We start from the raw sequence: 22,746 nt of genomic DNA, 5'->3' as shown, positions 1-22,746 counted from the left end.
TTATGGGGAAATTGGCTTCGCTTGACGTTGTTTCACTTAAAGTCACATTTTTCAGGAACATAACTACAACATTAAGCGAGGAGTTACTGTATGCTGTTTTGTCATTCTTATTGCTCACTTCAGGTATGCTTTTGTGATAAATCTAACACTTTTCAGCAGGTTTCTAGTCAGGGTGACATAAAAGGTGTAAAGGGTAGACCTTTAATGTGCAAGAGATCCATTCAGACTTGTGTTCCGAATGCTGTGTCGTTATTTCTCTAAAGCATAACAGTGAGGCATTCTGAAGTCATTGGGGGAAGGGGGTGTTATATTGCTGTTCTTCATCCTCAAATTCAGAAGTTCTAAATGCTTGTAGTTAAAATTGTTGATCAAGTGTTACATTGATGTCATTACAATTTCTGCAGCCTTTAAAAGTGGTGGATCCTGATCATCCACTTGCAGCACTTGTCCGCAAAGCTCAGTCTGACAATAACTCATCTACCCCACAATCAGCAGATGGTGCAGCCATACAGACATCACAGGTGGACTATCCTGCAGATTGTAAGTACTTTATGATACAAAGATTATAGTAAATATGAGAATTGTCCTCTTTATAGATGAAAGTAATGAGAGGTGATAGTATTGATCTATCTTTCCAGATGGATAGTCCTTTTATCTAAGGACTGGTAACTTTCCAGTGTAACATTATTTTTCTGGTGTCTTAATTAAGCCTTGAAGAGATTCTGTTTGTTTTTATTTTGAGAGAAAATGGAATTTCTTTTATACCATATAATTCCAGCAGTCACAAATCCAGTACCTGTACCTGATTTCCTAGGGAGTGTGGGCATATGAAATCTCAAGATCAAGCCCCATGCTTTCTTGCACTGCCATATAGTTGGTAGTAATTTATCTTGGGATCGCTTGGGATGAACGGAAATTACTTGGATTTATACTAGGTCCGTAGTATATGCAGATGGGTGTCTAGTAGGAATGAAACAAAACTGTCTTTAATGCGTTCAGTATGAAGTACACTAGCAGTATTGCACATATATATGTTATGCCATCAGTGTTTTAAACTTCCCATTCTTGGGTGCTCACATAGTAACAATAGAAAGAAATGCCTCTTCCCACCTCTGGACACTTCCATTCCATGGTTTCATCACTCCCTAATTGACGTCACTCCGGTCCACTTCATTCTGTGTAGAATTGACTAATGCATTTGAAACTACAGCTTATTTAGTGTCCACCAAATTGCTTTCTGGACAAGAAAGACCAACATGAACATCTCAGACCAGGCCTCCTGTGAGCTTCTCAAGCTCAGTGTCCGATTCCAGATTCAGTTCAAAGTTCTGGTGCTACTCTACAACAAGTACTCCACTAGGTTGAGGCCTACTTATTTTAGAGACAGATGAACCTATTGAGAGAGACTGAATGCTCTGTTAATTGCTGATGATTGAATCAGAAATGGTCAGTCTTCATGCCGTCTCAGTTTGCTGATATGTGCCAGTTCCATTTCCTTGTCGATCGCTCCTACCAGAGGACAGATTTCAAGGAGATTCAGAGGACGGTTAATGTTGTAAGATCAGTCATGGTACTAAATTTGAGGTTATACAAAACTCTCGGAGTTCATAACCTTCTGTGCATGTTACTATTTTTTCCAGACTCAAAATGAGAAACACAGTAGATGTTGAAAACAATGTACTTGTCCCACTAACAGGATACCCGTTCCGTGCTGCTGTGCTTCATGATGATCTGGTGGACAGTCTCAGAGAACATCTGATAGGTGTACAATTTTCTCATCCTCCTGCTAGTCTTGTCACAAATGCATCTGCAACTGCTATTTTTTGATTGGCTAAACTAATCAGTTTGCTCAGAACATCCCAAAATGCAGTGACTGATTGTCCACATGACCCAACTTGTTCAGTGCCTCCTAGCATAAATTTCAAGTGATTATCCTGGAAAGTATAAGCAGTACAATTTTTTTGAAATCTGTGCCTGAATAAGAGGCTTTATAAATAAGAAATAAGATCTCTATTGAGCCTGGGAAATGGAAAACTTTGAGAAAGAAAGTTATTTATTTTGAACGTATCTATGAACAGGGAATTAGAAGCTGTGAAGTGTTTTCTGTATTACCTGTCTCTCTTGATCACCTTTTGTCCATAAGTGGGACAAGATTCATCAGCTGAGAATCACAGAATTAGCACTGTGTCAAGTTTTACCTCTCCAGTTTTCTGCTCATTTGCCACCATAAAAACAACCAACCCTTGCTTGTCTCCCTGTAGAAACATTCTAGTTTGGAAAGGACAAATAATATCATTCATGGTCTTTCTTATGGAACTCACTTTTTATCAGAATAGTGCAGATGTTTGTGAATGTGGCACAGCTTGTTAACTATCGTCAACTACTATGATTTATATATAAGCCTGTGGTGATTTAGGATCTGCCAAGTTTGCAAGGTGGGATTCTTTGTTGAAAGGTTGTTCAATGTATTAGAGTGAAACTACAAAATAGTCTACCTTTGAGCATGCAGCATGTATAACTATCTTACACGTAAATGCTGTTGTTATTGTGTACCGTGTTATTTGTGCTATGCTTTTGAATGGTTTTGAAGAGGATTGAGTATTGATTTTGCTAAAGGAATCAGTGTGTGAAACACTGCATAAGGTTCTTTGTGTTTTGGGTTTATTTTGGTTATGGGTTTGGGAGTTTTTTTTTTTGTTTTTTTTTTTTTAATTCTCCCCACCCCCAACTTCCAAAAATATGGCTTTGGAGAAGAATTAGTTAATTTGCTTTCACTTTTAGGGTAGCTCCACAAGAAATACTACTGTAAATGCACTCTGGCAGCACTTTAATGCCAGCAAGCCTCATTAAATACTCAGCTCATTATGCTTGGTTTCCCTCTTTGATATATTGTATAGATTTAAAGAAAGCAGCTCTAACCATGGGTTGTATATGAGCATTGACTCCATCTTCCTATGATCAGTCTACTTTTCAATAGACCAAATGCACAGAGTTGCTGCCTAAATGACTTCAAGCTTTTATCAAATGAAGTACAGCAGGTTTAAATAATTTCTGAAGTGTTTTAGTGATCATCATGTAGCTTGGTCTTTCTTGGTAGTAAAAATTATCTGGTAAATTGTTCAAAAAGGGCATAAATTAATTTAAATTAAAATTATTTATATTTATAAATCCCCATCCAACTTGGGAGAAATAAAACCACCAATTAAAAAAGAAAATAGCAAGGTCTTAATAGTAATTTTGGATGATTGCACTTCATATTACCTTTTTTCTTACAAAATGGCCTTTTCTCTTTATCTCAAAATAGCATGGAAATAAAAAAGGTCCAGCAAAAGGTGATTCTCTCCTAGGAGGGACTTTAAAAGTGAAGTCAAGTTAGAATGCAGAGCAGTAGGAGATAAAATAGAATGGTGGTATAAACTATATAACTAAAGAGAAAGCATAATTCATTTCTGTGATAAATAGAAGACTAAGAAAGGATATGATGAAACTAAAGCATCAAAATTAAAACGTGTAAATAGAATAATAGTTTGATGCAATATAAAATTAACTTGTGGAACTTGGTGTTGCAGGATACTGTTGAAGGGGATAGTTTTAATCTGAAAACAGGAGTACATATAGGAATAGGCATAGCATAAATTGTTGCACTAACTAGAACTGAATTACAAAGGGCTCTTCATCTTCATATTTCTGACAATAAAATGATCTCTTGAGTGTCTCTTCGTGGCATGATATTGCTCAGTTATGTGTATTAGTGGTTAGTGACAGTTAAGAAAAACTGTTTTTGGCAGTATCCTAGTAATGCATTCTGGTGATTGCCCTGTTAATTCGGGTTACTTGGGTTACTGTAATGTCATACTGATGTTAAAGCCTGTTAAGGCATGACTATTGTTTTCTTGATTAAGATTTTATAACTAAAGCTATGCAATGCATTTTTTTCAAGGGGTTTATAGTGCACTCTTGCTGGTTATTCTTTCAGACCCTGATCTTGCCGTTGACAACATTCAACAGCCCGGCGCTCATGCAAAGCATTAATTTAAACATTGATCCTTAATGGACTTAAGTGTTTTGCTTTAAAATGTTGAAAGCATTTTTTAACCACCTGGGGCAAACAGTGTACTTGTATCTTATTGCTTAAAGTTTGAGAGTTATATTTTGTCTAGATTTTGTCTGCTTTTGGAAGCTGACAACCCTTCAGCTTGTTGATGCCATCACTTAGTAAAGAACCTTTTGGATAAATGTCTTAGCAAGCTGAGCCAGTCCTATGCAAGCTGCATTTAAACTGCAAATCTGTAGGCTGTTAATAACTTTATATTTCTTTTTTTGGGCATTAGCTACTAATTAGTTACTTTCTAAGACCTTGCCGCATTTGGTAGTTGGGAGAATTCAAATTTCCACAATACCTATGTTAAAATCATCCACAGTTCTTGCACAGTATTCATTGACACAGTCATTGGACCAAATTAAGCTCCTGCATAAGAGGATAGAGGTTTCCTTGAAGTGAAAGGGAGATGTGCCCCTTTATGTGTAGAGGATCCATTGTAGAGTTTTGCTAATCTTCATTTATAATATTTGCTTTGTAGTAAGTAGATAGATACAAAATATTTGGGTAGGGCAGAGTAAAGGGTAAATGGGTTACCTAGGGAGGTGGTGGAATATTCATCCTTGTAGGTTTTTAAGGCCTGGCTTGACAAAGCCCTGGCTGGGGTGATTTAGTTCGTGTTGGTCCTGCTTTGAGCAGAGGTTTGGACTAGATGAGCTCCTGATGTCTCTTTCAACCCTAATCTTCTATGATTCTATGAAAGGCTAGAAATTTGAAGGAAATTTGTCTGCTTCCGCAACTCAGTGGTAAGAAATTGAACATCTGTCTTTCCACTTTAAAGCCATTGCAAATTTTTCTTATTGGGGGATAGAGTGGGAGGAATATTGAGTTTTTTTTTTTTTTTTACATTAGAAAGTCAGATGGTGTCCAATTTGAGTATTCTTTGACTGTGGTGGTTTATGTGATAATACAAGATAATCTATGGACGTTTTCTGCAATCCATTAAATAAATCTGAATATGTCATGAAGGATGACATGATTGTTTCATGCTATCTACACAGTAACATCATGGTAATTTAGGATGGGTCGTATCTGTGACTAGTGGTTGATGTTTCTAGAGAGGACTGGATTAGCATCCAAAACAGTTGAATCCAAATCTGGAAGTTCATTTTGATGACAGCATTCAGGCTCAAGTCTTTAATACAAGCCTAGCTAGGTGTCTGGTGAATTCATTGCCTTGAGCTGATTCCTTGTGGCCTACATTCTCAAAAGAGTGGGTAGTGATTTGGGGAGATTTAATTTTGAGACATCTTAAAGCATCCTAATGTTTAGAAGGCAGGTGCTTAGCATTCCTTAAATATATGGTCCCTTTCAGCTGTTTTGGGTTTAAGCAAATGGAAACTGAGGCACTCAAAATGCCAGTTATGCTTAAATTTGTCATTTTTCTATAGTTCATTTTCTTCAGCTCTCTAAGCAAGCATATTTTAAATGGCTGAGCGGTTGAGGTGAGTTATTCACACAAATAGTTCTGTCAAATGCGTCTTTTAAAGGGAGGAGCATTGGAAGATCTGTTTCACAGTAAAGCGGCTCTTTTGCTCATTAGTGAGTTGAATTTTGTACAGGTTGGAAGTTTATTTTGCAATTTTCAGATCCACCAAAAGCAAAGTACAGTGTACATGATGAAACGAGATGATCTAGAGACCTTAAATGAGCCTCTCTCGAGATTAAATAAGGAAGTAGGCAAGTAACAGACTGCAGGGGTATTCTAGATTTGCTGATTGTTAGAAAAGATTTTTTTTTTCTATGATTTGGTTTTTGGTACTTATACTTTCAGGATCCAGCTGTCATAATTGCTACTTAACAAAAGCAGAACATAGCAGTGGCTTTTCCATAAATGTAGGGGAAAAAAAGGAACATTTTTGTTTTTATAATTTTTTCCCATGTAAATGACATCTTTATTATGGTGTGGAGAATATATTATATGTGCTTGTGCTTAAAAGTTATATGTTAAAAAGGTGGTGATAAGACTAATTGGGGAATTTTGTTACACTTATGTCCTTCCATGTATAAGCATTGAATCTGTTTGGCTCTATCTGTACAGAATAGGTTTCTATCTTGTCTATCAGTAATTTAGCTTAGTAAATTGCAGTGCAGTACAATTTATTTTTTCTTCAAGACACATTCAAGAATTCGATGATAAATTTTAGGATCACATCCCTCAGAAGCAAAGCAGTAATAGCTATAAATTTTTCTGTATATTGTTGTCTCAATATCTTCTAAACACAATGGCCAGGTAGTCAACCTTTTGCTCATCTATAGAAGCGAAGTTCCTCAGTGGTGATTTAGTACCAATAAATTCAGTGTATTTAAGATGCTGAATGTGAATTTTTTTCTCTTGCTATTTTTTTACTGTAAGGGAATATCTGGAGATGTGATAGGCTCTCTGCTAAATCAGTCATTCTATTAAGAAGGGCTGGGAGAAGTCAGATAATTAGACAATCAAGAAATGCACCAATCTTTCCATATACAGAGTATTGGATGTTAAACGTTGGTCATAATTTTCAAATCTGTATCAAGTTCTAAAAATTTACACATAATCCTGTTTGTATTTTGCAGAGTTTTTACTAAGTCACATCTGAAATTATTGCATGGATTTTTTTTCTGTTCCATTGTTTAAATTTTACAAATATTGCTGCATAGTAATTGATAGAATGCATGTTTAAAGTCAGATAAAGATTTAAATTACAATTTCGAATTTTGGGAATGTGAAATCATTGCACTGATTTTCTTTGGTTTCTAAATCTGTTAAGCAACATAACCAGCCGTTGATAAATCACTGGCTAAAAGGTGTATCGTTCTTACTACAGTTCTTTGCGGGTATTATGAGTAAAGTTTCGGGTAGAAGAGAGGGGAAGGAGTGTAGAATTTCAAAAACTAGACATTGCAATTTTCCGTGGTAAAATAAAGAACCTCACGGAATCACAGGAACCTCTTGAATTAAAACCCTATTGAGCTAGATGGAGGTAGTTCATTTTTCCCTGCATTTGTGGAATACCACCTTATAGAAGAACCAGGGCAGTTCTCCTGTACAGGCATGGGGCAGTGTATGAGGAGCCTGATACGCTCTCTGCATTGAAGTGAAATCAGCTGTGTGGGGGTTTCATTGTTGTCAAAGATGGGAATTGGGAGCAGGCCTGCTGAATTGAAGATTCCTCATGCTTATACCATGTGCATTTAACTGTAGGCATCTCTCAAGTTGAAGCCCTTATTCTCTTTTCCGTACTTCAGAGATAACCTCTTTGATCTGAGAGACAAGTCTAGCGCAGCTATTACCATTCCTATGCTGTTTTGTTATGGAGATTGCATCTTGAGTTGCCATGTTTACCCCCCAATTCTCTTTTGAGACTATTTGGCTTCCACTGGATGCCATTTCTTTCGCAATACTCGTTTGTTTATTCCTTGATGTAAGGCAGAATGCAAGGGACAGCTGTGGTAATTCCACTGTTAGATTTTAAATATGGGTGAAATACAGGGCTCATGAAAATGAAGCTTTTGAAGACCTGACTTTACAAGTATGTGCCATTCAAACTTCCTACACAGGTCTATTGAAGCATCTCAAGTTTAGTGTACAGTACCACTACTTTTCTATTCCTGAGCCTTTCTAGACCAGCCCTTCACCCAACCATCATACATTTTGCTTTGAATAGAGACTTGAGATAAGCTTAAACTCTCTCTCCAGGTCTGAACATCTCTGAACTTTGTCCTGTCTACTGTAGAGAAAAATCCACTGGCAATGGGATGAGACTAACCAATTTATTATCACAACTGAAAATTATGCTGTTCATAACTAAACACCAGTGGCACATTCAGCTGGTGTTTAGTTAGGAACAGCAGTGGTACATTCAGCTGATGTTTCATAAATGAGGGATTCATACATCTATAACTAATAGAATAACACATTAACAGCTGTGAATTTTGTATTTTTTGTCTCTTGAGGATGAAATTATAATTTTGTTGTGCCACTGGCGCGTATGAATTATGCAGGCTTTTGCAGCCCATGACAGTGAGGCTATAAGCTAGTGCTGAAGTATTCTAAATAGACAGTTCTCTGTAAGGCATATTCCAGCTACAACCAAAAACCCGGCAAAGTTCAGTGTTTCAGGTTTTGTGCATGCATATATAGTTTTTAAGCTAATTAATTGGGCAAATTGTTTCTTATTCTTCATGACTGGATACAGATTAAATTGTAACTTTAAGTCCAAAAGTTTGTAATGCAACTATATCTTTAATATTAAAAGGAGGGAAATTGATTAACCAGGCAACCTGGATTTTTGGCCGTTTATGTAAACTAACATTTTACTTGTCCTGGGTAATCTGGAAAGATTCATTAATCTTTTTTTCTAAAAGTATTTAGAAATACGTAAACCTTTACTAGAACTTTTCTGTATTAAAATTAATTTTACTCTACTAGTACCTCTCTGATTAATATTCTAATTTTCTTTCCTCAAATTAAAGAAGCTGATTTTGAGTATAAAATACAGATTATTTTTCCTAATATTTACAGTGCACACATGGTTTTAATTTAGCTAAAACTTATAAAGTATAACTTTCATGAAGAAGAAAAGCAGGCTAACATGCAATTTATGTGCCTTTAGTGGTTCACTTCATTGCTTGTGCCTCTTTGGTTTCCGGTTGGCCTTGGATGTACTCTGATGCCACGTTCAATATGTCTGTCTCATTTAACCTAAATGTGTTGATGTGAACCATATTCCATTTCCTATACCAGAAAAATAAATAAAACATTACTTGATTTGAAATATGAATCAGTGACATTCTAGTTACCGTAGCAGTGCAGAAAATCTGTTTTTTTTTTTACCATGTGCTTTTTCTGCAAACTTCCTGAACTGTTGATCTTAAAACAAATGGGTTTTTTTGGATTTCTTTATAGCAACAGTGGCAGCCATGTATTACAGTTACTATATGCTACCTGATGGAACCTATTGCCTGGCACCTCCACCCCCAGGAATTGATGTTGCTACCTATTACAGTGCACTGCCTGCAGGGATGACTGTATCAAGCACTACAGGAGTAACATCAGTACCTCCACCTCCTGGTACTACACCTCCACCTCCCCCAGATACAACTGATTCCAATAGTGGGTTAACTTCTACTACATCTGCTCCAAGGTACCATACTTTCATGTTATATGTATGTTTCCTATATTCAGCTTGAAAAAATATTGTTTTTTAAGCAATGAAAGTTTAATTTTAGTTTCACCAATGTAATGGCATGCCTCTTATTGACAGTATCTAGGGGCAATGGTTAGTTCATAGTTTGGATCAGATGTGGTAAGGAACACACTACAAATGCATTATAAATTCCTAGAAACGTAATTATTACCACACACAAAATCCATTTAAAATATTAAATGTGTTCTTTTCCTGCATGAAATTGATCCATATCTGAGGCATGTTTAATTTAGCTATGTGACATTAGAAACATACCAAGTTAGATTGCTTGTGATCAGTTAGACACTTGTAACAACTGTTTTTGTTTTAAAGCAGCTTGGATTATGTGCACCACTACTGTATAAACCAGTGTAAAATATTTTAAAACAATTGTATTAATCGCTGTATTTGTGATTGTTTCCAGAGATTCTTCTGATAACATTGATGCAGAAAATGTCATTTTTATGAGACTAGGTGAACCAGATGATCGATTGCATGTATGGTTTATCGTAATTTATGGTTTATCATAATGAATTTTTTGCTTGAAAGCAAATATTTAATCTCTAGAAGTACATAACAGCCCAAAGAGTGAACTTATGTATAAAATTTTTGGTAAAGCAATAATCAAATTGAAATGTGTTCATATATCCTATTTATAAATAAAGGACTTCTGATGTTTGCAGCACAATTGCTCCAGTGGTTGCCATTATCCCACCACCTCCAGATATCCAACCTGTTATTGACAAGCTGGCTGAATATGTTGCTAGGAATGGAATTAAGTTTGAAACCAGTGTTCGTGCCAAGAATGATCTGAGGTGAGAAAGTCTTCTCTTAACTTTCATTTTATATTCTTCTTTTTAAAAAAACCAGCTGGACTGTTTATTTTATTGGCAATGCATGCATTTCTGAAGGAAAATGTTTTAAGGAAGGTATTTGGTAATTTTTTGTGTTAAAATTCAAGGGACCACTTAAAGTTAATGCTAAAACTCAGAATCCAGAAGTTGCGCTTCTGAATGCGTATATCTCCTGGGAATTTAGGCATAAGCTGTTATATTTCAGAACACCAAATAGTGTTCCTGTGCCTGAGGTAGTGAGATGGTAAATGATCGTTGGCATTTACTTTGTTCATGTGTATATTTCTCAAATTACTTGTCCTTCTCTCTTAATAGGTTTGAGTTCCTGCAACCATGGCATCAATATAATCCCTACTATGAATTTAAGAAACAATTCTTCCTTCAAAAAGAGAGCAGTGACAGCTCTCAGGTATGTTTATGATGGGACAGGTGGTGGGGAAGGTAGATCATTTTGTTCTCTTTTGTATTCTACATTCAGAGAGTAATATGTAAAACTGATTCCTGTAGAGTGTGTTTTTGTTGGAGATGGGACTTGGATGCCTTTTATTTCGTGTAACATAAATCCATCAGATTTGTAGCTTTAGTCTAGTATAGCATAAGCAAACAATGTTCATGACAATGTGAAAAGTGAAATGTCCTGAGAACCTTTTGAGCAAATTATGCGGCTGTTATGTGGAGATCCAAAACCCAGAGTGGTGCTCTGCTCCCATGAAGCTTAGGAGCGTAGCAGTAGCAGTTACCTCTTCCTGCATGCCTCAGTCTGCTGTCCCTAAGGCAGCTCTTAAGTTTTTTCTGATCCACTACCTCTCAGAGAAACTTTAACTGAGAAGGTCAGTGTAATCTGGCAGCTGTCCTGATTGTTTTTAATTGAGAAGACCTGCTTCTTTCTGCGTCCCACTGAATTTCTGCTTTTGGGGAAAACAGAACACACACGATTGAAGATAGAGAAGCGAAGTGGAAGAAGGCAAGAAAATTACAGTTTCTGTGGATTTATGAAGCTTTTTGGCTAAGTAGTAAATTGCCACATGAGCAGGCTCAGTATTCTCACAGGCTGTGGATATAACAGGACAAAGCAGCGTGTTGAAAGTGATTCTAAAAAGGACGCTTAAATTGCTCTTACCAAACTACCCAGTCAAGAGCAACTTTGCCTGTCAGGCTCCTAGTAAGCTGTCTGTAGAGCAATGGCAGCTGCGGGAGGACTCTTCCTAGAAGCAGTGATGACATCCATACAAATAAATTACTGTGCAGTAATTAAACCCCAACCCTTTCTTTAGAGCATCTGGCCAAGCAGTTTGATCTCATGACTCTCAGCAGATGCCTATTTTTAACTCTCTCATTAGCCATCTACGACTGCTATAGAATCTTTCAGAACTTTGTCTTCAGATATCTTCTAACCAGAAGCTTCTTTTAAAGCGACAGTAACTTTGTATATAACTCAGTGAAGCACATATAAGGATTAAATGTATGCATTTCTATTTTAAACTATTTTAGAGAGTTTACAGTGCAAATTCAAGGATATGTGAACTTGGGTTATAGAGTGGCAATAATGCAGCTAAGGAATATTCTTACTAACAAATTTTCCATTACATAGTGTAGGCTCCTCTTAAATTAGTAGACTCTGTAGGAATGAATATGTTGCACAGTAATTTTGGTTTAAACAATTAACTTTGGCATATAATTAGTTCATTAGTACATAAAACCATTCACAATTTGAAGATCTGCAGCTAATGGTGAGTAATGGGCAGTGTCTGTTTGCTAACAGTTTCCTCCTTTTCATGGATATATCAAATTCTTAATGTAGTTCTAACATAGTCCTACTTAATTTATTAGCTAGTGTATGCTAGTATTTATAAGGCATATTTTCTGTACTCCAGAAAATTTGTGAAATTGAAGCAATTTTCTAGGAAATTTATATCATTTATTCTACTTGGTAAGATTTTATCTTGTGTAGCTTTTTAACTTGTACTGGATTTCAGTAATGAATGAAGTGTCTTTGAAAACAATTTATTTGTAAATTATTCGTAGCCTATTAAAACTACAAGATTTTAATAGAAGCTAATCATTTTTATGCAGAAGTTTCTTTTCTTTACTATCCAGCTATTCTTCATGAAGTATACTAGCAAAAGCAGTGGGCTTACATTCTGTATTAGTTGCCTAGATTAAGAATTTATTTTAAAAAAATTGGAGGAAATGATGCATCAAAGAAAAGTGATATTAAGGATTTCCATTTAAAATTGAAGTATTGTAACTTTCAGACCTGGTGATCAGTATAGCTAAGAAGCCAATGGAGCATGATTAAATAAGTTCCTTGAGATTTTGTGTAACTATATGAACTTTCCCCTGTGTAGTTGTGCAGATAATTCCCTTACTTTTCAAAAAGATGAAAGCTATTTGTGCTTTTAATATTATGGCTAATGGTATTTTCTTTGCATACTTTATTCATATAACTAAATATAAAGCCTTTGATGCCTGCTTCTGCATCACTTTAAATCAACTTTTACCATTAACTTCAGCAGGTACTGGATCAAGTCCTTAATGTTATTTTGTTATATATTATCACTATAAACTGTTTATAGATTAGTTCATGCTTGGCCAATGAATGGCTGCAGAGGGAGGGATGGATGAAAACCTCTGATGGCTGAAATATGGAATGGGTCCTTCCTTAACATTTAAAATCTTTAAACAATAAGTATATTGAGAAGCAGCCAAACAATCTATTAGGGAAAGGTTATTGGAATAAAAAAGTTTTTTGCTTTTGTTCATGTACTTCTGAGATCCTTTAGTCTTTCAGCTCTTTTTTATGGAGAACATGCCAAATAGCCTTCACTTGGTATATATATTTTTACCTTGGCATTTTCCCCTACCAGAATAATTGAATCTTATGACAATAAAGCAACTTGTACTTCTAATAGTGTCACCCCTGTTGAGGATTTCAAAGCATCTAGGGAGTTGTGTTCTAACAATTTAGTTCACAAATACCAATGGCAGCTCAAAGTATCCATAGTAAGAAAGAGGCTTCCAGTTTCTCTCTCCTTATTGAAGTCTGTTGCTAATTATTTCACATGCATCGTTAGCTTAAAGTGTTGCAGACAGCCAAAACAATTGTGCTCTAATGTGGAAAGCTCTTAAATAATTAAGCCCCAATCTGTGTTTTTAATTTCCATTTATAAGTTACTTTTTACACTGAAATGGTTTCTTAATGACCCTGTCTTCACTTTCTGATTGAGGGGAAGGGCTGGGTGATCTTTGAGACTCAGACAGAAGACTGTCAGACGGGAGGCCTGACAACAAGCAGAGTCCCAGCTTCTGTCCTGTGACCCTCCGCAGATGCGCAAGGAGCCACTCAGATGGTTCCCTGTATCTCCCCTCTTACCCGCCTTCCCTCTTTTGTGGGAGTTATGGCAAAAACTAGTGAACAAAGGAGGTTCCAAAACAGTGGTGGGAGGAAGAAGAGGTGCTTCTGCTGCTGCCATTGCTATTATGGAAGAGGATCCAGGTGTGCATGAAAACCAGCCCTCTTCTTGAGAGATGGTTTTGTGAATACTTCCAATCTGCCCTGAATTATTGCTTAAAGCAAGGAGCTCACTTCTTAGCCCGCTTCACAACCTCACCTCTTTCCTTCTCCCTTCAGGGGGCTTCAGAGCAAGAAATGGTAATGATGTAGTGCTGCTGCTGCTAGGGAAATAAATTTTCTCTATAGCAGCAGCAGCAGCAACTTGGAGTAGTTTTAAAGTCACTGACTAGCTCCCCCATGATCTTTGTCAAAGAATCATAGAATCAGGGTTGACCTCAGGAGGTCATCTAGTCCAGCCCCCTGCTCAAAGTGGGACCAATTCCCAACTAAATCATCCCAGCCAGGGCTTTCTCAAGCCTGACGTTAAAAACCTCTAAGGAAAGAGATTCCACCACCTCCCTAGGTAACCCATTCCAGTGCTTCACCACCCTCCTAGTGAAAAAGTTTTTCCTAATATCCAACCTACACCTCCCCCACTGCAACTTGAGACCATTACTCCTTGTTTTGTCATCAGGTACTACTGAGAACAGTCTAGATCCATCCTCTTTGGAACCCCCTTTCAGGTAGTTGAAAGCAGCTATCAAATCCCCCCTCATTCTTCTCTTCTGCAGACTAATCAATCCCAGTTCCCTCAGCCTCTCCTCAGAAATCATGTGCTCCAGCCCCTTAGCCATTTTTTTGCCCTCCACTGGACTCTTTCCAATTTTTCCACATCCTTCTTATAGTGTGGGGCCCAAAACTGGACACACTACTCAAGATGAGGCCTCACCAGTGTCGAATAGAGGAGAATGATCACGTCCCGCAATCTGCTGGCAATGCCCAAAATGCTGTTTGCCTTCTTGGCAACAAGGGCACAGTGTCGATTCATATCCAGCTTCTCGTCCACTGTAACCCCTAGGTCCTTTCTGCAGAATTGCTTCCTAGCCATTCGGTCCCTAGTCTGTAATGGTGAATGGGATTCTTCCGTCCTAAGTGCAGGACTCTGCACTTGTCCTTGTTGAACCTCACCAGGTTTCTTTTGGCCCAATCCTCCAATTTGTCTAGGTCCCTCTATATCCTATCCCTATCCTCCAGCGTATCTACCACTCCTCCCAGTTTAGTGTCATCTGCAAACTTGCTGAGAGTGCAGTCCATGTCATCCTCCAGATCATTAATGAAGATATTGAGCAAAACCAGCCCCAGGTCCGACCCTAGGGCCACTCCGCTTGAAACTGGCTGCCAACTAGACATGGAGCCGTATAAGTACAAATTAAGAATTATTAAACAGGATATTGTATGTTAGAAGTGGCATGACCTTTCATTCTGATCATTGTAAATGATCTTCATTGATTCTGCTGAAGGCCCCTTAAGGAGCTTGAGACCAAGAATTATACAAGTTCGAGGGAGGGGAGCTTTGGGCATTAATTTTGAAACTGCACCTCCTTAAAAAAAATAGCTGAAGTAACGCTACTGGCAAAACAAAGAAATTAATAGAAAACCATTCTTTTCAAATCATCCCATATTACTTAGGCATTGCAGGCAATTTGTATGTGTAATTTTTGGTTTTTATGTGTAATTTATTATCTGATATATTCATTATTAACCAGGAACAGCAGAATGCCTCTTTATTCACTCATAGTTTTCACTGTTTAAACCTTTAATACATGTTACTGCATTGTTTGTGGTTAAGTTTTTAAGATTTACTTTAAGTTCAAAAAACCCAAAAGAAATATTACGTCTATTTTTTACCAGCAGGGTTACTGATATATATTGCAGCTAATATGACTACTCTTTTGAAATGGCTGGAAGATTTCCAGCTCCATCATATTATAGCCGTTTTGGCCAGAGTTAATATTATAAAATTCAGTCTATTGAACAGCATGAAGTGAGAATTATATATATAACAAGTTATATGTTGGGTATCATCTAAGCAAAATTGTTGGTAAATTGACTTTTATAGTGGTTCTAATTTACATATTTATTGGAGAGGAGTGAGGGAATGGGTTTTAGGTAATATCTTACAATTAAGACACGCAAATGTAGTTTCTTTTTAAATTAGTGAAGAGCGTATATTTTGTAGTAATTGTACTTGATGAAATGTTACAAAAAATAGATAAAATATTTGACTTCAGTTTCTCTGAGGGAAAATCTTATGCAACATGCATACGTTCTTTCAAAGAAAAAGTGGAAAAAACATGTTTTCTCTAAGGGCTGGTCCACACTAAGGGGGGACATCGTTCTTAGATACGCAACTTCAGCTACATGAATAACGTAGCTGAAGTCGAATATCTATGATTGGATTACTCACCCGTCCTCACCGTGCGGGATCGATGTCCGCGGCTCCCCCTGTCGATTCCACAACTCCGTTGGGGTTGGTGGAGTTCCGGAATCAATATAAGCGTGCTCGGGGATCGATATATTGCGTCCAGATGAGACGCGATATATCGATCCCCGAGCAATCGATTTTAACCCACCGATACGGCGGGTAGTCTAGACATATCCTAAGTATAATTGATTTTGTATTGAGAAGTTCAGCTCTCTCAGAAATGTCTGTTTCCTTTTCAGAAAAGTTAGGTGGATTTTCGTATATCGTTTGTCCTGCATCCTTCTATTATATTGTAAAGCACACTGAATAAGTGAAAAGGTTAAGAAAGAGGCAATGTACATGAACAAAATAAGTCTGCTTCAACAACAGACTTAGTATGAAATGTTTTTGACTACCTTGCATAGGCAGCAGTTAACGAAAGTTGCATTAATTTGCTATTCTTTAACATTTGTATTCAGAGGAAACAGGTTATAAAGCCCTTGCCTGTCCTTCTGAGAAACTGAATACATGTGTTGACAAAGTAGAGAGAGACATTTGGGGTTGTGTGTATTTGGATTCTTTTCTTCCATTTCTCTAGTGTTTCTGCGTAGCTCCTCTGGAAGTGGTGAAGAAAAATATAAGATCTGCTCCTCATTCAAAAGTAGATCTTGTGAGAACAAGGAAATAAAATTTGAGCTCTTGATGACAAATCAAGCCCTAAGACCAGCTTCTGACCCTGGATCCAAGAACTATCTTGTACACCAGCACTGGGGAAGGTAGCTGGAGGTGGGTCTGATTTCCCTGTGAGCAGGAACATGCATGGGAAGAGGAAGTCCTGTCCCTTCCTAGCCCAACCAGGACTAGCAGCTAGGAGCTCCTGGCTGGGGCGCTCCCTGCAGCATGTCGGAGATCAGACCCACTTCCACCACTGGCTGCAGAAGTGCCGCAGCTGCTGCCTTCAGAGTCCAGCTCTAAAGGCAGCGCAGAAGTGATGGCAGGAGTCAAGCAAGACCCTACAACAGCTTCATGACCCTTTTTTTGGGTGGGAGACCCCCATGATTACAACACTGAAATTTCAGATGTAAACATCTGAAAATGTGAAATTGACTAATTTTAATACCCTCTGGCCCTGAAATTGACCCTGAATTTGGTAGGGCCCTACCCATAAGGAGGTGACAGCTCACACTAATATCTCGTCATCATCTGAGACTGCAATGCCCCCACCACCGTCCTTGGTAGTTGACTTCAGGCAGTTACAGGAGCTGATGAAACACCTTTAGTAGAGGTCCAGAATTCCTTTCGTAAACTGAGTGTTTTACATACTTCTGTACATATGGCCCGCCGTGTCAATAAAACTATGCTAGAGCCTGCCAATACCATCTAGCAGACTCCATCTACATCACCTACTACTTATAAACTTACTGACAAAATAACTGTGTGTCAGCTCGGGTGTCAGAGTTTTATTTTCACATCCAACATCGAATTCCCAGGTAGTGGATGCAGTTTAGTGAACATGGTAGACAACACAATACTAAGTCTACCTCTTATCACAAAAACTGGCTTGACTTCTTTGGTCGTAAAAGTTATTCCTCTGAAACGTTACAGTTCAGATTAATGAATCATCAAGCACTTACATCAAAATATGACTATCTGAATTACTATGAGTTTAACAGTTTTATTGAACTTTTACCAGAGAATTCACATGAAGAATTGAAGACCATGAAGTGCAACTCTTAGCAAAAACACTATTGCAGGCCTCCTTAGATGTAACCTGTACTGCAGCCTGGACCGTTTTCACTGTGATCATGATGCAACGAATATCTTGGCTCCAGTTGTCCATCTTCACTAGGGAGGTACAGAGTACTGCAGAGGACCTTCCCTTTGGTGGTCACTGTGTACAGGTGGTCACTTGACATCTTGAAGGATTTGAAGGCCATGCATAGGTCCCTCATATTTTTTACGCCTGTAGGTAAGAGAATGTAGCAGGTCTCAAACAGCACAGAGATCTCACCCAGTTCACTTTTCTAATTTCCGTAGACCACCTGAACCAGCTAAGAGACAAGGTATTCAAAAAAGTCAACTGTTGCTGCCACCAATTCATCTCAGCCACCAATGTTGTCCAGATGTTCGGCATTTGATGGTTTGGTCGAGAGTCTGAACCTTCTGCTTGATACTGTTCTTCAGCCTCTCCCTCTACTCCCCTTTGGACACTTTCCTGTTTTCAGTCTTCATGGGGAAGAACAACATCTGATGTATGGATATTGGAGGTCATAACATCTGGTTATTTTCTGTCTTTCACCTCCATTCCTTTCTCATATTCCCTCTTCCCTGTCCCTTTTCAGGGACACATCTCACAATCAGTTGCAGAGACAGGAAGTCATCTCCCTTCTATGCTCCCTTCCAGTTATCAGAGCCAAATCTGTCAGGATTGTGACACTGTTGCCTGTATGTTTTGTATGTTCAATTGTCAGAGTGGATGTGCTCAGTCTCTCTCTCCCTGGAATTGATACATAGCTAACCAGATAGTCATTTCAGCTTCCTTTGTTCTACATATATAGAACACCATGACTGATGACCTCAGCAGATGCTTCTCCTAGAGTTGTGAATGGGAGGTGGATTCACAATTCCTCAAAATATTTCTAACGGGGGGGGGGGGGGTTTCCAAAAGTGGATCTTTTTACCATCACAGCCTGTGCAGAGTGCATGAAGTTCTGCTTGAGAGGTGGACTTTGTCCTCAATGCCATCCTCATTTCATGACTGAAAGGCCGCCTTTATGCTTTTCCACCAACACTCTTGCCTTGACAGTTCTCAACGAGATCAAGCAGGACAAGGTCATTTTGATTGCACTGACTAGGCTTGGTATCCTTACCTAGTTTGATTCACGTCTCGTCCACCACTGAGACTTCCACACAGTCACCTCTTGTTGTCTTAGGAGAACACTCAGGCACTTCATCCCAGTTTTGATGCTCTGCGATTCTAAGTATGGCTTTTAGATGGTTCTCAGTGACAAGGATTGTCCATTCAACAGAGATACAGCAAGTATTGTTTAATAGCAGAAAGATTGATACAAGAAATACCTTCAGGAATGGAAGAGATTTCACCATTGGTGTACCCATCATCAAGTCTCAGCTGTTCACTTTTCCCTTGCCACTATCCTGGATTACCTGGTAGAATTAAAAACATTGGGTCTCACTGTGAGTTCCATCAATCTCTGCTGACCCCACAGTGTCAAGATTCCTTAGAGGACTGATAAATCTTTTTCCACAGATTAGACAGCCTATTCCAGTGTGGAACTTGAACCTTATCCTTAATTTCTTCAGCCAACCCAGTGCTGTGTTTGAATTGAAGTGATTATTAACTCTAGTTAAAGCAGAAAGCTGCTGTGCTTTTGTTTCTTTAAAGGAGCAGTGTACCTCATTATTTCTCTGAATGGTCCAGGTAAGGACTGGACATTTCAGGGAAGACGATTTGGGGGAAATTCGGGTGGTGTGTGTTGGTCTCCACCAGCCTTGGCTACTAGTAGCCAAGTGAGCCCAGAGTGTGACTATAGTGTAACAAGAAGGTTGCTGGAGTCGGAGTTGCTGAATCTGACCTGCTCAACACACACACACTCAAGGAACTGCATGTTTTCTGCTGGCTGATGGCATCTGAGCTGTGAGCCACAACAGCAGAGCATTTAAGCACCGAGGGTTCCAGGCAATAGGTGATACAACCTCTCAGTGGTCTGCTGTGCACCCCAAATTGGAACATTGGCATAGTTATTATTGGGGCATTTAGTGTAGTGCATAAAGTACACTTCAAGTTGTATATGTGAGTGAAATGATACAGTCACTACACTCTCGAATGAACTCACACAGAAAAATAAGACAAAAATGCCATATCACCCATGGGTAAACACTTTTCTCATAACCATGGCTCTATATCTGACCTTGGTCCTCATTTTCCAAGGAAACTTTCAAAAGACTAGCCTTAGAGCTTAACTTTACAAGACACTAAAAACTGTAGACTTAATAAAGACACCGGATTTATGGTTTATTACCACAATCTGTAACCCACTGACCTTCCTTTTTTCTGTGACTGCAGAGGTGTTAGCTGGCCACTTCACCTTGCAGTATGTGTTAACTTGTGTCTCTTACAACATATGGAAAACAATTCCACCTTGTATTTCACTTTGGCCCTCCATGGCCTTTTCTACACTATGAATTTACTTAGGTATGGGTTGTCTCTCGGAGGGTGAAAAATTCCTGTGAGATACCAGCTTAACCCCTGGTGATTCTTCCATCAGCCTAGCTACCACCTCTTGAAGAGGTAAATTATCTACATTGATGGGAGAATCCCTCCCATTGGTGTAGGTACTGTCTGTACTGATGTGCTGCAGCGGCACAGCTATGCTGCTGTAACATTTTATGTGTGGACACACCCTGAGTACCTTTCCCAGACCTGAAGAGAAATTCTGAGTATGCCTGAAAGCTTGTCTCTTTCACCAACAGAAGTTGGTTCAGTAAAAGATAATTACCTCACCCACCTTGTCTTTCTGAGTTTGATCTTTCATCTCCTGATTTTTTTCCTGAAACCACATCAGATTAGGCAGGAAGCTTGAATGTCAGAAGAGCACTAGCCTTCTATTTGAACAGAACCAAAGCGTTCAGAAAACTTCCCACAGGTTCCACCCACAGACTTTCAGATTGGATTTCGGGGCATATTGCCATGTTATGAGCCAGTCAGCATTCAGTCTCCATCTGAAGTGCTAGCCCATTCTATGAGGTCTTGATTTATCTGTATGACAACTTGGATTTCAGTACATACATTCTCCAAACACTATGCTTTGGTTCATGCCTCTAGATCAGATGCTGCAGTGGGCAATGCTGTTCTGTCGTCAGTATTAGTCTCCGCTCTGAAGCACCCTCCTTCCTGTTGGGATACTCCTTGGCAGTCTCCAGAAGTGGAGTTACCTCTAGGGACCCTACTCAAAGAGAAGTTACTCACCATGTTCAGTGACTGGGATTCGAGATGTGTACGCCTCTGGGTGCTCCACTACCCACTCACTCCTGTCTCATTTCCTCTGTGGGTCTTTGTGGTAGAGTAGGTACAGAAGGGTGGTTCGCCCATGCAGCCCTATACATTCTCAGTGTGGGGCACAAGGCTGTATGGCCTTCGGGTGCAGGCTGAATGAGCACTTTATTGAAAGCCTCCGATTCAAGGCACGGGAGGCTCATGCACACCTTAAGTGAAGTATCCTCAGGGAGACACACTTTGAAGAACATCAGTGTCTGCACAAAATGAGTAACCTCTCCTTTATGTTTAAAATTGTTTTGACAGAATTCCATGTCACCAGAGCTTCAAAAGGTATTGTTTTTGTTTTAATGCAGAACAACAACAGATTTTAAAACCTTGAAATTTGCTGCAAAATGGAATTTTCATCATCTGCAGAGCTCTGACATTTAATCCGGACTAGTATAACTAACTTAAAGAACAGTGGAGTGGTATCATGTATGAGAGAGTTGATTTGTTCAGAGATTAGAAAAGAAGCATCCATGTATTGCACTGCAGTGTGAAAGACACAGGTTTGGAAACGATTGAAGTTAGCTTAGTTTCAGTCAATGGAGGCCGGTATATATCACGGAGCTGACACAGAAGAAACAACTTGCATATACTCTTTAATGAAGTGAACTGTGACATTGCAGTGGTGTTAATTGACTCACCCAGAAACCAAATGAACGTTTAAGGTGTTTGTTCTGACTTAAACTCCTACATTCAAAGAGTCCTTAATACTGTTTCTTTCCTTAGGTGAGACTGACATTTGTGATCAGCTGTGGTGCTTGACCTAAGAATCTCCCCAGTTTGATGGTGGAGACGACTTGTGGTAGAGCATTTTCAGTGATGACTGTGCTAGAACTTGCACTCCTCTCCCTTTTTAAACAGTGCTCAGGCTTGTTGGTCTTTGGAGTACTTGATTTCTTAGGCTTTTCCTGTGTGGGTTAGTTAATAGGGTGGGAGTGGACTGAGGAAGAAGATTAAGATAAAATAGTTTAATTTTAATAGATCTTTCAAAGACATAAATAAAGCAACAACAGTAAAAGTAGTTGCATGTGTCCTTACCCAGAGGAAAGATGCTGGAGTCATGAAAGCTGTACATAAGGCAAACAAAGGAGTATATTCTGTTCCTCTTGCCACTCTTTCTTGTCGTTTTCTAAAACTTGTCTTTAAAATGTTGTTGTATAAGAGGGCGGAGCCATTTGAGTAGTCAACTTTACGCTGTATATTGTGAATGGATTGCATGTCAGACGTTATTTTCAGCAATTAGCTGTGGTCATTAACATTTTTGAATTTCTCTTTGAAAAGGGTATATCTTTATCAGAAGATGTTCCAGCAGATACTGCTTCAGACACACAGGGTGAAACTCAGTTTCTGGATGATCACACTTCTGAAGATGCATCTGAGATGGGTGCCCCAGGAATTAAAAAGGATTCACCTGTCAGTAAAACTATCAGTGATGGTAAATTGGTGAAAGGTAAGTTGAGACAGTTGGAAAATGAAGTCTTTGTAGGCATACATTTAAAACAAATCTATAATTAGCAAGGAAAGGACTTCAGTGTAAAGGTATCAGAAAGTACCAAACTGAATAATTTGATTACTTTCATACTTCAGTGTGTCAGACTTTGAGTTTGAAACCCAAGAGGATAGTGACTTGAATGTCAGAAAGTTTGAAGAAAGCAGAATTGTATACGATTGAAAACTAGTATGTAAAAGGAACTGATATTTATAGACCAATTACGTAAAATTTTGTGGATATTAATAATTTTACATATCTATACTACACTTGCAC

General features: G+C 38.5%; 1 protein-coding gene across 10 annotated transcripts in view; it reads left to right on the top strand.

Moving 5' to 3' along the window:
• Nucleotides 1–22,746, top strand: part of SFSWAP (splicing factor SWAP) — an 87,033-nt gene that overhangs the window by 17,974 nt on the left and 46,313 nt on the right. For 7 of the 10 annotated variants that reach the window (XM_050923495.1, XM_050923494.1, XM_050923492.1 and 4 more), the window contains exons 7-11: nt 405–540; nt 8,988–9,225; nt 9,933–10,082; nt 10,437–10,530; nt 22,263–22,431. In XM_050923495.1, the coding sequence (XP_050779452.1) occupies nt 405–540; nt 8,988–9,225; nt 9,933–10,082; nt 10,437–10,530; nt 22,263–22,431 (787 nt within the window). The remainder of the gene's footprint in view (nt 1–404; nt 541–8,987; nt 9,226–9,932; nt 10,083–10,436; nt 10,531–22,262; nt 22,432–22,746) is intronic. The other 3 variants (XM_050923497.1, XM_050923493.1, XM_050923491.1) reach the window with 1 other exon arrangement.

This window comes from Gopherus flavomarginatus, chromosome 15, assembly GCF_025201925.1.
Source record: "Gopherus flavomarginatus isolate rGopFla2 chromosome 15, rGopFla2.mat.asm, whole genome shotgun sequence".
Taxonomy (NCBI): Eukaryota; Metazoa; Chordata; order Testudines; family Testudinidae; genus Gopherus; species Gopherus flavomarginatus.
This window is presented reverse-complemented; position numbering and strand designations above follow the sequence as displayed.